We start from the raw sequence: 16716 nt of genomic DNA on the forward strand, positions 1-16716 counted from the left end.
TCAATTCAATTAATTTTTTTGAAAAAGATATGATTCAGTTAAGAATTAAAAAATTAAAAAATTCGATTAATTGGATTATACTAATTTGAACCAAAAGAGATTATTAATAATATCTGGGTCCACTTAAGTTGACGTGGATATTATTTATTTTCAGCCTTGTTTAATTAACTTAGAAATATTTCAGAAAAAGAAATGTTTTCTTGTGATTGCTAAATTTGGAAGAAATAAAAAAGTAGTGAGGGATCCCTTATTAATTTACTCCTTTGTCATTTAAAGGTTCCAACAAGAAACATTCCCACTTGCTATTGTTTATTATTTTAAATAAACAACATCTCAACATGCAAACCCAATTATTTTAGTAGAAAATATGAATAAATTTGGTTCCTGGGATCATGAAATATCCATAGAAACATCATCTAAGATCTGCATGAAAGCTGAAACAAATCATAACAAAAATACAAGGAAAAAAGAAGCAGAAATGATTTCTTTTTTGGAACTTACAATAATAATTTTGATGACAAGAGAAAACCCAGATTAAAAATGGCAACTTGATTATGTATTTTTAATGCTAATATTTATTAATATTAATAACCCTATGTATCATCCCCAGAGAGCGCCAACTTCGACGAGCTTTGGGATGAGGTGGCCACTAAGGTGAAGGGCCACGAGTGATTTGAGGTCGCCGACGCAGGATCCACCAATGAACACGGCGGGTACTGGATTCCGTGACGAGATACCACCGTGACCCGTTGCTGGCGGAGGAGGAGGAGGGAGGGAAGCGATTTCATGGTCATCGAGTTGGATGATGGTAGGGTGAACTCCGATGGTGACCAAGAGCTTTTTCATGACATGACACATGCAACAAGAGGATCGGCTGAAGATGATGACCGGGTGCTTTGATATCAACCGCCTGATTCGAGCCTCCGTCGACTCCTCTTCGTCGAAGGAAAGGGCGGCGCCGGTGAGGGCGGTGGTGGTGGTCATCATGGGTATGGAAGATGAAGAAAGGGGTGGTGGTATGTCAGTTGAGCAACTTCGTAGGCTTTGCATCTGCCAAAAACAAAAGACAGGTGAGCTTTTGGAGTGAAAAGGGGTAATGTCAACGAAGGGGGAAAAGCAAAGATGTGGGATAAATATGAGTTGCTTACATCATCAAATACAGTGTTACATGGGATTTAGGGATCATTGAGATTTCGAGGGTACCGAGGATTTAGGGTAAACGCACATGCTTAATGAAAAAGAAAGATAAAAAAATTCCTACAAAAGAAAATTAAAAAAAAAAACCCATCAAATTTAACCCTTTATATATTTAATCAATTTGGCATTTCTTATTATTTTTAGGCTATAAAGTTTGGAATGTTTTAAAAATAGTTGAATTATTTTTTTAAACGTAAATATAAATTAAAATATTAATTTTTAAATATGACAACTCGCATATACTTCATTTTTTTCACTTTAAAATAATTATTGCTATAACTGTTTTTAAGTCTTTTCCGTTGACTAGTTGAAATTTTTTTAACACAGTGCCACATGACAATTCATAATTGGTCCACATGTTAACTTTTGTTAGGAATTAACACCCTTATGTTTGAGTACTAAAATGAACAAATTAAAAGTACAAGCACCACATTAACAATTTTATTAAAGTACAAGCGTAAATCTTGCCATTATCCCTAAAGATATTAATTTCAATGTGAGTTGAGCTCAAACCTCATAAGTGCATGATATATATCGCCAAAGCCTAATGCAATTGAGGACATTAAGTGAAGTACTCCAGATACAAAGTATGGAAAAATGTCTATTAACTTCACCGTTAGGATCTAACACCTATCCTAGAGTAGCTAGGTAGGGAAGTAAAATTAATCCTTGTTTGTATCGGGGGCATAGCCAGGGGGCTGGTAGGGGGCCCTACCCCTTAAAATAGAAAAAATTCTATTTAGGCCCTTTAAAATTTTAAAATTCTAAATTAATAAAAGAAAAATACACTTTGGCCCCTTAAAAATGATAAATAATCCTTTAAAAATTATAAATATATCAGCTATTAAAATGGTGAAATTATATTTTTACTATCGTAAAGATTACAATTTAATTTTGTCCCCTTAAAATAATTTTCTAGCTTCGCCATTGGTTATTACATGGGTTTTTCTGGGACAAAATGAGTCACTTCAAATAGGTTCATTGCTTCAACCCAGAATACGATTAATTTGACATGGGCTACATGAAGCCCCAATAGTTTACCAAATAAATTGATAAGTCGGGCATTCTCGACAATGAAATCAAGTTTGGGTTAACATTAAGTTTTGGGTTCAATCTCCCATCACTTCCACTCCCTTCCCTAGTAAAAAAAATTCAAATTCAAATATAATTTAGTATATATATTTTTCTAAATACTCATTTTGGGGCGGAACCTTTAAACGTTGCTTATATAAAGGTGAAACTATTCAAAATGATTAAAAAAGGACTATACCTTTTCGAAAGTGCTCAAATAAGAGTTAAACCTTTCAAAATGGTTAAATAAGGGTTAAACCTTTTTGAAGATGCTCCAATAAAGGCTTTAAATGTCATATATCAGGTTTCCAATCACATTCTTATTTTTTTTTCTTTCCTTTTCAAGTAATATCCGACTTAGTTTCCTTGTGTTCTATTTTAAACATATCATCATTCACCTAATTTTGTATTGAAAATGGAGATGAAGTGTGTGAAAAGCCCTTATTTGGACACATTTGAAAATGATTGGCCCATTTTTTACCATTTTGAAAGGTTTAATCTTTATATAAGCAACTTCCTAAAAGGTTAATTTGAGCATTTAGCATATTTTTTTTTATATATTTAGATACGTGATGTGATGATAACAAAAATGATGACAAGTAAAATATTTGTAATTTCTTTAATATTTGAATCTAAATTTAAACATTACTATTTGAACCAAAATTAGATTTAAATAATTAACCATCACATATCTAAATGTGCTAAATATATAAATTTAGTAGACTTAATACAAATTTTAAAAGGTAAACTAGAGAATATATTCGAATATTATAATCCCCATTTGTTATTAGTGAAAGATAAAAGTAAATTCAAATAATAAAGATCTAAATTCAAAATTTTTATTTGTAAAAGCAAATTACATTCCAATAGTAAAATATTAGCAAAAAAAAAATCTACATTTGTCTTAAACATGTTGTGAATCATAATTAAAATATCTAAATTCATAATATTTGATAAAAAGCATATATCTATCAATGTTGAATTGACATTATTTATTGTGATACGTAAAATGACCTCTTACATCACCAAAGTTTATCATGAAAGTCGGATATTGTTGTTGTGATGACAATGATTTGCTGTAATTTGATATGTTAGATTAGGCTCTACAGTACACTCAAGGAACTTATTCTCAAGCAATTTAAGTATTTTTTATATCTTTCTATCGTTTTTAGCTTTAATCATTATTAAACGTTTTTACTTAGTTTTGACCCTTTTGAGACTCAAATTGGCCAAATGATGCCATGGGGAACCTAATGATGTGATTAAGTTGGTGAAGGGAGACAATAATGGTCCAACCTCGAGGAAAACATCATTTAGAGTGGGTGTCGTGATACTGAGGGCATGGAAGTCGCAACACCAAGATCTTTCACTTTGAGGATGCAAAACTTCAACGAAAAATTAACATGGAGCTTATTGTCGTGGGAGTCGCAATATCGAGGGTAGGATATCGTAACATTGAGCCTCTAAAATCGTGATATCCTTGAAGGTATTGAAGTGAAGAGATTGAGGCAAACTCTAGTGATGTCGTGACACCGACCATTGGGTGCCGCAACACCAAGATCCCCCACAACCACAAGTTCACTATTGTCTAGGGTGTCTCGACACTGAAGCCTAGGTGTTGCGACACCACAGCCTAATGGGGAGAAATAGCTGCAGGGGCAGTTATTTGTCCAACACCTTACCCAATCAAAACACAGCTTCTAGGGTCATTATTGTTAACTTTTTTGGATTGTAATCAGATGTTAAAAGTCACTTTTGGTTGAAGACTAAATGAGCCAATTTTGTCTTTAACTTTCATCTTTTAAGCTTCATAGTTATTCTTCTTCATCTTTTAGGCTTTTTCTGGTTTTAGTTGGATAAGTTGGCGGTTTAGTTAATTTTTACTGTAGCTTTGTATCAATTGAACTTTGGTACTAAAAATATCTTTGTATTTTCAAATTCATCCAAGCCTTTTAATATAATTTAGCTCCATTTATTTTTCATAATTAAAAATCCAAACTTTGTTAGTATTTTTCACCTCCATTGTTGCTACCATCATCTTCTTTATGTAACCATTAAGAAATCCTTAAGCTTTTTTTAACCCTATTCTTGTACTTACTTGAATGTATGATTTGAATATGTGTTGGGTTGTTGTTTGTATGAAAATGGTGTTAGGTAAATAAATCTATGGTGGTTGGTTGATGGAAATGTTGCTTGGTTAGTTTTTGGTACAGAGACTAAATCAAATAAACTCCAAAACTTAAGAATGACGCCTCTAGATGAATAATTATATAAGTGAGACTGAGAGGATATCCTATTGAGCACCAATTTGGCTGTCAAAGGTTAGTTTGGTGAGTTCGAGAGTTAAACTGGACTAAATCATCTAATTTAGTAAAATGGTGACCGAGAGGTAAAATTTAGCCAATTAGAAGTTTAAACCATTTAGATCCCTAATCCAAAGACTAATCAGCAACACGGAAGTCAAACAACCGCTTCTGTGTATTGGATTGTTAATTGTTTAATTTTGACAGTTTTACAATTTTGTCATTCTTAGTGTTAGGTAGTTGATTAGTGTAATTTACCCTTGATTATGAATTTTCGTAATATAGTAATTATCGAGTAGTTAGCTAGACTTCTTATTTGTCAACTTGTTGCTTAGGAATCACTTTGTCTCTGAACTCTCTTGGGTTTGATCCTTGGAATACTTGGGTGTTCCATTATAACACTACAAATATTACAACTCAAACAATCACACTTGCAGTACATCGCTAGATTATTATTTGTATTTGAGTTGATTCATAGCTCCGGTGCATGCACGGGGTACGATTAGAAAACTAGCATTACTTCCTTTGAAACATAAATGGCTTCACTTGCAAAATCCATAGAATCCATTGTAATTAGTATAAAGGGAATGAATGACAAAAAATGATTTCATGGTGGCTCAATTTGAACGTTTAAGTGGAAACAACCAAATCCTTGCCAACTAAACTCAACATCAAACTCTTCAAGAAGTTGGTGAAATTAAGACTGTAAAGAAGTACTTCAAAATGTCTCTCCAAATTAACTTAAGGAGCTTAACAATGAGGCAATCAAAGGTTAAATGGAAAATATTTCTCCACCTTCATATTTATACGCAAAGTCATACATTCAAAAGATTATTATTTAAGAATGCCCAAAAATTATAAGCCTCTAAAGTTTCAATAGTTTGATGGCAAAAGAAATTTATGTCAACATGTTGTGCACTTTGTGGAAATTACTTGTAATAGCACCAATATTGATAGAGGGTGAAGGAGTTCATCTGATCATTAGAAGAAAATGCCTTTGATTGGTACACTACTATTAAGCTTAAGATGATTGATAGCTAGGAAGAACTTGACTTGAATTTCTCAATCGATTTTACAACACTTATCACATTGTTAGTATAATTGAGCTTACAAGCTTATAATGGTGGATAGGTTAGCTAGTAATTGATTACATCTATTGGTGGAGGAGTCTAAGTTTTTCAATGCAAATAAAATAAAATAAAATAAAATTGTTAGAGTCTTTTACCATCTACATGTACCTACAATGCATAAATTGATACTTGCATTATATTTTCTAAGGCATTAAACCAAAGTCCTTTGAAGAATTAGCTACTTAAGCTCATGACATGGAGATGAGAATGAAAGTTGTTAAGAATCAAGAAACTTATTAGGAATAAACCCATAAAGGGGGGATTTTGTTGAAAATGAAGAGGTCAATCGGTCCATAATTGTAAACATAAAATCCATTTCTGTTCAAGCCAAAGGCAAAACAAGAGTCACAATTAAGTAGAGGTAAGAAAAGACGTATTTTTTCTTGGCGTCGATATTTCAAACATGTTTGAAGAGCTTTTAAAAGTTAAGTTGATTAGGTTGCCAAAAATAAAACAATCAAAAGAATCTAGTCGGGCATATGATCCTAACTATTGCAAATATCACCGCTTGATTAATCACTCTTGAGAACTGCTTTATGATAAAATAGAAGATTATGCAACTTAATGAAAAAAAAGGGAAAATCAAGTTTGAAAAAGAAATGACATAGTAAAGCTTGACATTTGCCACTATGATTTCTTAATCCAATATAATAGATGGAGCCATGAAATTCAGCTATTTCAATCTTATTACAGTAGTTTCAATCACAAGTAAGATGATGAATTTTCAAGGGATTGGGGCACTCATTTGTTCCTAGTATTTTAGAATGATTATAGTTTGACTACAATCTCATGTCAAAGAATCCAATAAAAAAACAACACTCTTAGGCACAAGCTTAAACTTTTCATCCAAAGTATGATGCTTCTAAGTATAAGTTTAAATTGTTAATCCAAAATATGATGCTTTTAAGCACGAGCATGATTTGTTCGCCCCAAAATGCAAAAGGCACAAGCTTAAACTTTTCATCCAAAGTATGATGCTTCTAAGTATAAGTTTAAATTGTTAATCCAAAATATGATGCTTCTAAGCATGAGGATAATTTGTTCGCCCCAAAATGCAAAAGTGCATGAGCGGTTTGGTTTCATTACCAAGTTAAGCCAAAATGAAAAAAAAAAATTCTTGATGACACTTGAAACTTGTGAATCTTGTCAAGATAGTTTCAAAGATGAATTTTGACATCGGAAGAAAATCAAATTTCAAGACCTTTCCACTTTCTACACTCAACAAATGTCATGTACATAACTAACTCTTGAAGGGACATTTGTAAAAAGAAAAACTTTGGACCAATCAAAATTTATCATATGTCATTATTGTTATCTCTAATTAAATTAAATGAATTAAGAGATAAGTCAAGAAATTAAACTCTTTTATAGAGAAAATTTGTAACACCCCGATATTGGACCTGATGGTTGGGTTTGAATTACAAAATGTCACATTCATTTTCGAAGCAACTACGATCAATTACAATAAATTTATAGCCTTAAACATTCATTTACGAGTATTATAAACACATGATGCGATACACAATCATTTTCAGATCTTATACCAGCTTACGAAAGCTCTAATGCTAACCCGAGATCAAATTGAGACCAAATTGTAAAGGTTTCAAAGTATCGGGTTGACGTTGCGACTTAGAGGTTCCTCGTCGTGACACAACTCACTAGCTAGGCTTGTCGCAACCTTGAGCATCCGTCGTCACAACGTAGCTCTCTGGTTGATCTCATTGCAACATTAAGAGTATGTCTTCACAACGTAAATCAATGTTTCCAAAATGACCAATTTGGAACAAGTTTAAAAGACTTGAAATAACACTTAAACATCCCAAACACAACCAATTCAATAATATACGAATCACATTCAAGCCAAAATATGTCAAAATGATACTTCAAGATAACATTAATCAACCAAATTCCAAATCTGACCATTTATAATACAAAACTGGTTTAAACCCTAGGTACATGCCATATACTAATTGTTGTGTGAAAGCGTGTAAAAGAGTAAAATTATTGTACTAAAAAATCACACTAAGTTCAATTCTCAGGAAAGAGAGGTGGATCACAAGGATCGCTTAAGTACTAGGTCTTTCCTAGCCAGAATATCCATCAATCGTAATTTAATAGCACAATAAATCACTACAATCACACTCACAATTCGTGCAGAATAATACAATAAAGAACACAAGAATTTAACGAGATTCAACAAATTTTGCCTACGTCCTCGGACACTACCAAATATATTTCACTCCAAAATACAAGTGAGAATTTATAAAGAGTGAGAGAGAAAACAATGCCTTAAGTAGAGAATGACAAATTTGGGATAATCAAGAAGAGAAATGGTTAGGCCTATTTATAGTTGAGGTTCAGGGATCAAAATTGCAATTATCTTATGCCAAATCTCAATCCCACTTTTGGTGCCTTAAATCCTAGATTTTGATACCCATATCTTTCTGATACCCATATCTTTGACTTTCTATAAATATGGATGATTTCCAATAATCTCCACCTTGAAGATTTGATTTTAATAATCTTATCTTCACACAATTCTCTCTGCCTTTGTCAACAACACTTGATAGTGCCTTCTTCAACTGTTAAACTTGCCTAGCTTTCATAAACTGATCAAATTGCTTGTATCACTGCCTCGATTGTTTCAATCCATAAAACGACTTTGTCAGTTTGCAAACCCAATTTTCTTTATCAGCAACCTTAAATCCATCTGGCTGAGTCATATAGATTTTCTCTTCTAAATCACCATGTAAAAATGCGGTCTTCACATCGAGCTGAACTAGTTCAAGATCATATTGCGCAACCAAGGCTAGCAAAATTCGAATAGATGAATGCTTCACAATTAGAGAAAACACTTCATTGTAGTCTATTCCTTCTTTCTGAGCGTAACCCTTTGCTACCAATCTAGCCTTGTATCGAACTTTATTTTTACCAGGAAATCCTTTATTCTTTGCATATACCCATTTGCATCCAATTGCCTTCTTTCCTTTGGGTAGTGTTACCAACTCCCAAGTCATTTTTTTATGAAGAGACTACATTTCTTCATTCATAGCTTGCTTCCACTTTACACCATCAGGGTTACTTCTTACTTCTGTGTAAGCAGAAAGAATATCATCATCTGCAATTGGAAGTGCATAGGCCACCATATCATCAAAGCGAGCAGGCATACGAATCTCTTTTCTTGGCCTCCTATATGCAATTGAATCATGTTGCTGTAGAAGTTCTTAGGTCGAAACTTCTTCATCATTTGTTCCTTCAATATTAGCTGGATAATTATTAACCTTTTCAAGCTCCACCTGCTGCAAAGTGCCACTGGTTTTGTTATCCTTTTGTGAATCATTGTTCTTCATCATGGTTGATTCATCAAAAGTCTAGGAGTTTTTCCATTTGTTATAGCTGATGGCAACCGGTTAATTAGATGACACGCATATGTAACTGCCTCAGCCCAAAATTCCTTGCCCAATCTAGTATTGGACAACATACATTGAACTTTCTCCAGTATAGTCTGATTCATACGTTCTGCCACCCTATTCTGTTGTGGTGTATCTCGAACAGTGAAGTGTCACACAATGCCCTCATCTTGACATACTTGTAGAAATGGATCATTCTTGTACTCAGTACCATTGTCTGATTGAAGTCGTTTGACCTTTCGACCAGTCTGGGTCTCCACCATCTTATTCCATTTCAAAAATGCTTCTAAAACTTCATTTTTCCTTTTCATTAGATACACCCATACTTTTCTGGAATAACCATTAACAAAAGTAACAAAATAGTGCATACCTCCCAAAGAAGCCACTTTAGTAGGTCCCCACACATTACTATGAACGTAGTCCAGAATTCCTTTTGTATTGTGAATTGCTGAACCAAATTTTATCCTTGTTTGCTTGCCCAGAACACAATGTTCACAGAATTCCAATTTGCAAGAATTTGCACCTTTTAACAAGCATTGCTTCGCCAAACTCTGTAAAGCTTTTTCACCAGCATGTCCCAATCGCATATGCCATAACCTGGTAGCCTCTGAATCTGCATCTTTCGCAGATGCTGTTGATGTTGATCCAATAACTGTACTTCCATTTAAATAGAACAGGTTATTCCTTCTTGTGCCTTTCATCACAGTCAATACCCCAGCTACTACCTTTAGTAATCCATCTCTCAAAGTGATTGTGAGCCCTTTAGATTTTAGGACCCCTAATGAAATGAGATTTTTCTTCAAGCTAGGTATGTAGCGAACATCTGTCAAGACTTAAATTGAGCCATCGTGATTCTTCAATTGGATTGCACCTACTCCTATTGTCTTACAAGCGCTGTCATTGCCCATAAAAACAACTCCACCTTTTAGTTCTTTAAGACTAGAAAACCAGTCCTTATTAGGACACATATGGTAAGTACATCCCGAATCCAAAATCCACTCATCTGTATGACATGCCATTGCCATTCCAACCTAGCTAAAGTCTGACTCATCATCATGCTCCGCTACACATGCATCAGAAATAGCCTTGCCCTTTTGTAACTTAGGACAATTCTTTTTCTAATGCCCTTTCTCATGACAAAAAGCACATTCATCTTTGGCAGGTCTCCCTTTGGACTTACTCCTTCTACCAGATTTGTTGCTGTGCAAACGTCCTCTTACTGTTAAGACTTCTGTAGTTGTATCTCTGTGATCTTTTTTATCTTTCTTTCGAGTCTCAGATCTATACAATGTACTACAGACTGCATCAAATGTGATTGTATCCTTCCCATGAAGCAATATGGTGGTAAAATGATCAAAAGAGTAAAATTATTGTACTAAAAAATCACACTGAGTTTAATTCCCAGGAAAGAGATGTAGTTCACAAGGATTGCTTAAGTACCAGGTCTTTCCTAACCAGAATATCCCTCAATCGTAATTTAATAGCATAATAAATCACTACAATTACACTCACAATTCATGCAGAATAATACAATAAAAAACACAAGAATTTAACGAGGTTCAGCAAATTTTACCTATGTCCTCGGACACTACCAAATATATTTCACTCCAAAATATAAGTGAGAATTTACAAAGAGGGAGAGAGAAAACAATGCCTTAAGTAGAGAATGGAAAATTTGGGATAATCAAGAAGAGAAATGGTTAGGCCTATTTATAGTTGAGGTTCAGGGATCAAAATTGCAATTATCTTATGCCAAATCTCAATCCCACTTTTGGTGCCTTAAATCCCAGATTTTGATACCCATATCTTTCTGATACCCATATCTTTGACTATCTATAAATATGGATGATTTCCAATACTAATCAAAAGAGAAATTTACAAGCTTTTCTGAGTTGAATAATCGTTTCTTGGATACTAGAACTACTAGTATTCCCGAGAATCACCTACACCTGCGCATGTAGAAAACAAACCGTATGCTGAGCGATAGGGTTCAATGGTACGTTTATGATTCAAAATAATATAACATAAGGTATTAGTAGCAATATAACATGTTACACATACACCAAATATCTATCAATACATATTCCCAAACATAGTTAATATGTATATGCAACAATTTAAAATGATCCAAAATCGTAAATGTATAAATTGTGGTATCGCGTCACTCGTCGACAACTCTCGTTTTTTCTTTCCCTCTCAAAGGTTTCGCGTTAATGTTAGCTACGAATAGTTACAAAACATATCACATAATCAATTACCAGCAAATTCATAACCAAATATCAATTTATGCAGATTTTACAATTTATTCAATTTAGTCCCTAAAATCGAGACAAACATAACTTTCAATTTAAAGCTTCGGATTAAAATTTGATTATATATATTCATTAGGGACCCTATAATTCTTATTCCTACCGAAATTTCATAATATTTTTTTCATTTTATTCAATTTGGTCCCTAATTTACGTAGCTAATAATTAAGCTTTATAATTTAGTCATTTTCTTAATCTAAGCTTAATTTATAACAACTTCACATCTGATTGATTCAATTCTCAACAATAGAAACTTTTAAAACCTTTAAAAGTTTCACAAATTGATACATGGGCTAGCTAAATCAAGCTCCCATGACTTCAAATCTATAAAAATTAAAGAAAAATGTTTAGAGACTTACTTGAAATCAAGGGTCGAATGTTCCAACTAGGTTTTAATCTTTCTTTCTTCTTCTAATATGGTGGACGGTGGCCTTGGGAAGAAGATGACATCTTTTGTAATCTTTTTCCCACTTAATTCACTTAGATACGTAAGTTTATTTTAATTAAACTTATTTAATTAGCTTAATTATAATTAACATCACATCCCACTAACATCTATCTCAAATTGGTCCATTTTCTATTTTGGTCCTTTGGATAATTCCTATTTAAGTCTCCAAGCCTTTTTCTAATTAAAAATCTATAGGAATTAAACTTTTACAATTTAGTCCTTAAGCCTTAATTAACCACATTTTTTTACTAAATTGCTTATCCAAATCTCAAGTCATCAATATAATAATTATGTACATATTCCTATTTAATATTTACGGGTTCAATTTAGGAAAGCGAGGTCTTGAAACTGCATTTTCTGACTCCATTAAAAACCAAGTAGTTATAAAATCTTTTATAAAGAAACTATATTCTTTAAAAATTATTTTCTCTCTAATTAATTTAAATTAATATGAGATGATTAATAAATAAAAGAACTTAATCATTGCAGTTCACTCAATTGAATGGTTCATATTCTACAAGAAGTCTCTTTTAGTTGATTGATTAACACTATAAAAGAGGGTTACCTCCAAACCATTCAACACAACTTTAAAAATTCACGACTTCAGAAGTTCAAAAATTGAAGCCTAAATAGAAGATTTTTGAAGATTAGAAGCTTTCTACAAAATCTAAATTTTTTCTAAAGAACTTGTAGAAATTCTGAAGAGCGCTACATTAGTTTTGAAGAAAGCTGCTCTTCGATATTGTCCACTAATCAACAAAAAAGTAGATAAGATCCGTTCTTCAATATCAAGTTTAGAAGACCCTTGAAATAGAATCACCCATCTAAGATCAAGTCTCGAAGACCCTTGGATAAAAACTTTTCCGAATTTGGTTACATTAACTCAAACGAAATAAAACTCATTTTCAAGATCAATTCTTGATGAGCCTTGAAGTAGAAAACATCTACCCAAGACCAAGTCTAAATTAATCTTGGATCGAAACTCTACTGAAATAAAGAATCTAAGGATTTATCCAGAGGTTGTAGCTTATAAATTCATAAATAAAATTCTTTGACTTATTCCAAACTTCTTCAGATTTTATTTATGATGTGGAATTTGTGTATACATTAAAGCACCATTGATGGTGGTAAATACATATGTTGTCTTCCATTTGTGATGAAATAAGCAAAGGAACTTGCAGCTTGGTTGCATTTATATATTATCTTATGTTATGATCATATTTTTTCATATAATAATCATCGACAATTCTTTAATTGACAATCTTAAAGGTAAATAATCATGAGGGGTTGTTGTTTGGTGCAATAATCAAAATTTTCTATCTTGGAAATATTAGGGGGATGTTTAAATTGTTGGATAACTTATGTGCTAAGGTGAAAGATATTTCTTCCCTTAAAATCTATCTGGAGGTGAGTAGTATGCTGATGCGATTGCAAAGGGTGACATTAATAGAAATTCTTAGTGATATAATTATTGATGTGTGAAACATAACACAAGTCAAGAAATGTTCTCTTTTAAGTTTCTTCATGTTGAAGAGAAACCACTGAATAGCATTATACTCTTAAGGTTTTGTCTCCTGGCCCTACAGAGAAATTAAGGACTCTTCTTTGATGCTTAAACAAGCAAAGCGATAACCACTAAAGAACTTTACACGTCGTAAGACTTGAACCTATGGCCTCAAGGATATAAAGGTGAAATGGAAAAGTATGGTACTACTTGGGCTTCAAAGTTGAGTCGGCACATCGCTTTTCAATGCAACGACATTTTTATGGTGTTTCACACATCTTATTAGGGAATAAACTTTGTGAAAGCACGATTTGCGACATCCAAAGAAAATAATACCTTTACATTACTAGCATAATAGACTACCAATCATCTAATAAGATCATAAAAAATTAAGTCAATTATATTGAAAAAAAGAAAAAAAGAAGAGAAAAACATTAAGCCGTTTACAAGAATTTCTTGTTTCAAGTGGGAAGGCCACAAAGCCAATATCTCCGCATCAACTGTACTAATCGAAAGGTCTCAGTCCTATTTTATTTTACAGTTCAATTTTTTTATGAAACAACTTTGAACATCAAGAATTTGCGAACCAACATCCAAACAATTTTTTGCTCCGAGCTTCGACATTAATCGTCAAAACTTGTCAATAGATACTGATCCACCATATCGATTATTGAATAGTTGTTTAGAGCTCGCTAGCTAGACTTTAAAAAAAAATTTAACAGCTTGGTGATTTAAATAAAAACTTTTGAATAGTTAAATGACCTAAATAAAAACTTTCAATTTAACAAAGATTTTATAACTTTTTAAAGTTAAGTGACCAAAATATAAACTTACTAATAATTTAGTTATCTCGAGTAGAATTTATCCTATTTACTTATATTTTTTTCTCAAAACATCAAATGAGTTTGGTTGACTAATCAAAGCTGACACATGGGTGACACCAGCTGATGCGATAGTCACGTGTTAGATGGTAGGATCGAGTGGTGTCATTCTCTGAATCCCTGTCGGCTCTTATGTAATGTAGTAAGTTTCCCCCTCTTACCCTTTTACTGGAAAAGGACGCGTGGATGTTCATATGAAAGATAAAGGGTCCTATAAAAAAAACTGTCTAATCTGAACCGTACACGTGGAAAGTCGTAGATATGGCGAATTGGGTGTAATTAGTTGTGGTGGGGTTGATGGTGAACTCATGGGGTCAATTGAATTATGTTATGTTATCCTTAGGTTCTAACCATACAAATATAATTGATAGGTCTTAGGAGCAATAATTATTGATATTGAATTGCTATAAGTACACATTTGTCAAAGAATCTTCATTGTTTTGATTGAATTTTTTTTATTTCATTATCCCCAAACTAAAAATTTATTTTAATGATCTGTGTATTTATTTATAGTTAGTGTAAAAATAACGATGACAGTAAAATTAGATATTGTAATAATATTATAACGTGAGAAAAAAAAACTAAACGTATCACATTGAAATTAACCCATCTAAAAATATAAATTAATTTTAATTTAATTTTTGGCATGTAAATCTAGAAAAAAAAATGAAATAGGACAGTCGGTGTGGATGGTACAAATTTAAGTTGGAGATACCTGGAGTGTTGTCTTGTCTTTTCTAGAGAAAATAATCTTCATCGTCGTTCATGTTAGAAGAAAAGCTGAAAAAAGGAAAATTTTCAGTGAGTGAGTGAGTGATGTAGTTTCCTTTATTTATATAATGGAAGAGTAATATGGGTTTGGTTGGATAAGTTTTTTGAATTTTTTAAATCGTTTATTGTAATTCAACGATTCGATTTTTATGTTTTTATATATATATATATTTTGAATCTTTAAGTTTATTTTGAAAAAATGAGTTTTTTTTTATATCTTTTGAATATTATTTGACAAAATTTTTAATTTTTTTGTAATATTTTTAAAATGTAATATTTTTCAAGAATTTTAAATTATTTTTATTATTTTAAATATAAAATATTTATTTTTATATCATAAAATTAAAATTAAAATAAAATATTTATTTAAAATTCGGTTCGAGTAAATGTATTTTTATACCATAAAATATTGGTTTTTGTATACATAGTTATAGAATATGTGTTTAAATCTTTAATAGTAGGGAACAAGCTAGGGAAATTTTGTCTTAAGCTCCTTTCGAAATTTCAAACAATCAATTTAATCTTTTTTAGCTTTTAATTAAATGATAAAATTGGTAAAAACTCCTCTTTAGCCCCTTTCAATTTTGATATTGAGCAAATTGGTTTTTGTAATAAAATGGAGCAATTTAATCTCTGTCAATTTTGAAAGTGAGCAACTAAGGACAATTAATTACATTGTTAATGTTTCCTGCCAATTGTACATAATTTTGATTTGTAGAATAACAAATTTAGTCTTTGACATTTATATATTATGTAAATATTGATAAAATGTGAAAGTATTGCGGGCTAAATTTGTTAAATCAAGATCAAATTGATAGAATATGCAAATATTATGGGCCAAATATGTTACATCAAGACCGAATTGACAATACGTGAATTTTGACAGCTAAATTTATTTTTATAAAATATGTATAATTGACAAAACATATTAACACTACAATTAATCGTCCTTAGTTGCTTACTTTCGAGATTGACATGTATTTTTAGGGGGACCAATTTGCTCAATATTGAATTGAGAGGACCGAAGAAGGCTTTTTACCAAAAAATTTCATTAGGTAGGGCTCTTGGCCTCCCTGGCTAAAGGGGAAATTTTCTTTTAAGCTCCTTCCAAAATTTCAAACAATCAATTTAATCCTTTGAATAAAATTCATTAAATTCATTTTTGACTTCTTTGAAAAATAATACTTTCATTTAACACAAATTTTATACTTTTCTCCTTTCAAAATTTTATAATAATTTTATCTCGAGCTGTTAAATAAAAATTTCCCTTGACTTTCGAGTTGGATCCCTATACAACCCCCTGACCATCCCTCTATTAAGAAAATATATAGCTTTGTAAATTGCAGTTGAGGTCCAAGATGAGGGACTGAGTCGTTGGCCCAAATTGGCTTCCACGAGGAACAAAATTGAGTTCGATCCAATAGTATAAAAAAATCTTGGAGCTTGGACGAAATCATCCATGGAAGCTCAAAACCTGACATAACAACAACAACAAAAAGCCCATTTTTCTTCATTTCCTTATCCAACAAAATCCCTGAAAATATCTAGCAACTTGCGTGGCAAAATCTTATGCAAGGAAAATATCATGTGGGCCCAACAATTCAGACAATCGACGGCTGAGGAAGGAAGACAAGCTCCTTTCGGCATCTGAAACGACCACTTGTCTGGAAACATGGAGAACTTTCCAGAACT

General features: G+C 32.2%; 1 protein-coding gene across 1 annotated transcript; it reads right to left on the reverse strand.

The window, feature by feature from the left end:
- Nucleotides 1–456: 456 nt before the first annotated feature.
- LOC121225174 (glutaredoxin-C6) lies at nt 457–1250 on the reverse strand. Its single transcript, XM_041109356.1, has one exon. It carries the CDS (start codon nt 1048–1050, stop codon nt 601–603), a length of 450 nt encoding a protein of 149 aa, XP_040965290.1. The 5' UTR covers nt 1051–1250; the 3' UTR covers nt 457–600.
- Nucleotides 1251–16716: the final 15466 nt, after the last annotated feature.

Source organism: Gossypium hirsutum, chromosome D13 (assembly GCF_007990345.1).
Source record: "Gossypium hirsutum isolate 1008001.06 chromosome D13, Gossypium_hirsutum_v2.1, whole genome shotgun sequence".
Taxonomy (NCBI): Eukaryota; Viridiplantae; Streptophyta; class Magnoliopsida; order Malvales; family Malvaceae; genus Gossypium; species Gossypium hirsutum.

Coding starts and splice junctions, on each gene's coding strand:
- LOC121225174 (XM_041109356.1), bottom strand. CDS start 1,050: ATGCAAAGCCTACGAAGTTGCTCAACTGACATACCACCACCCCTTTCT.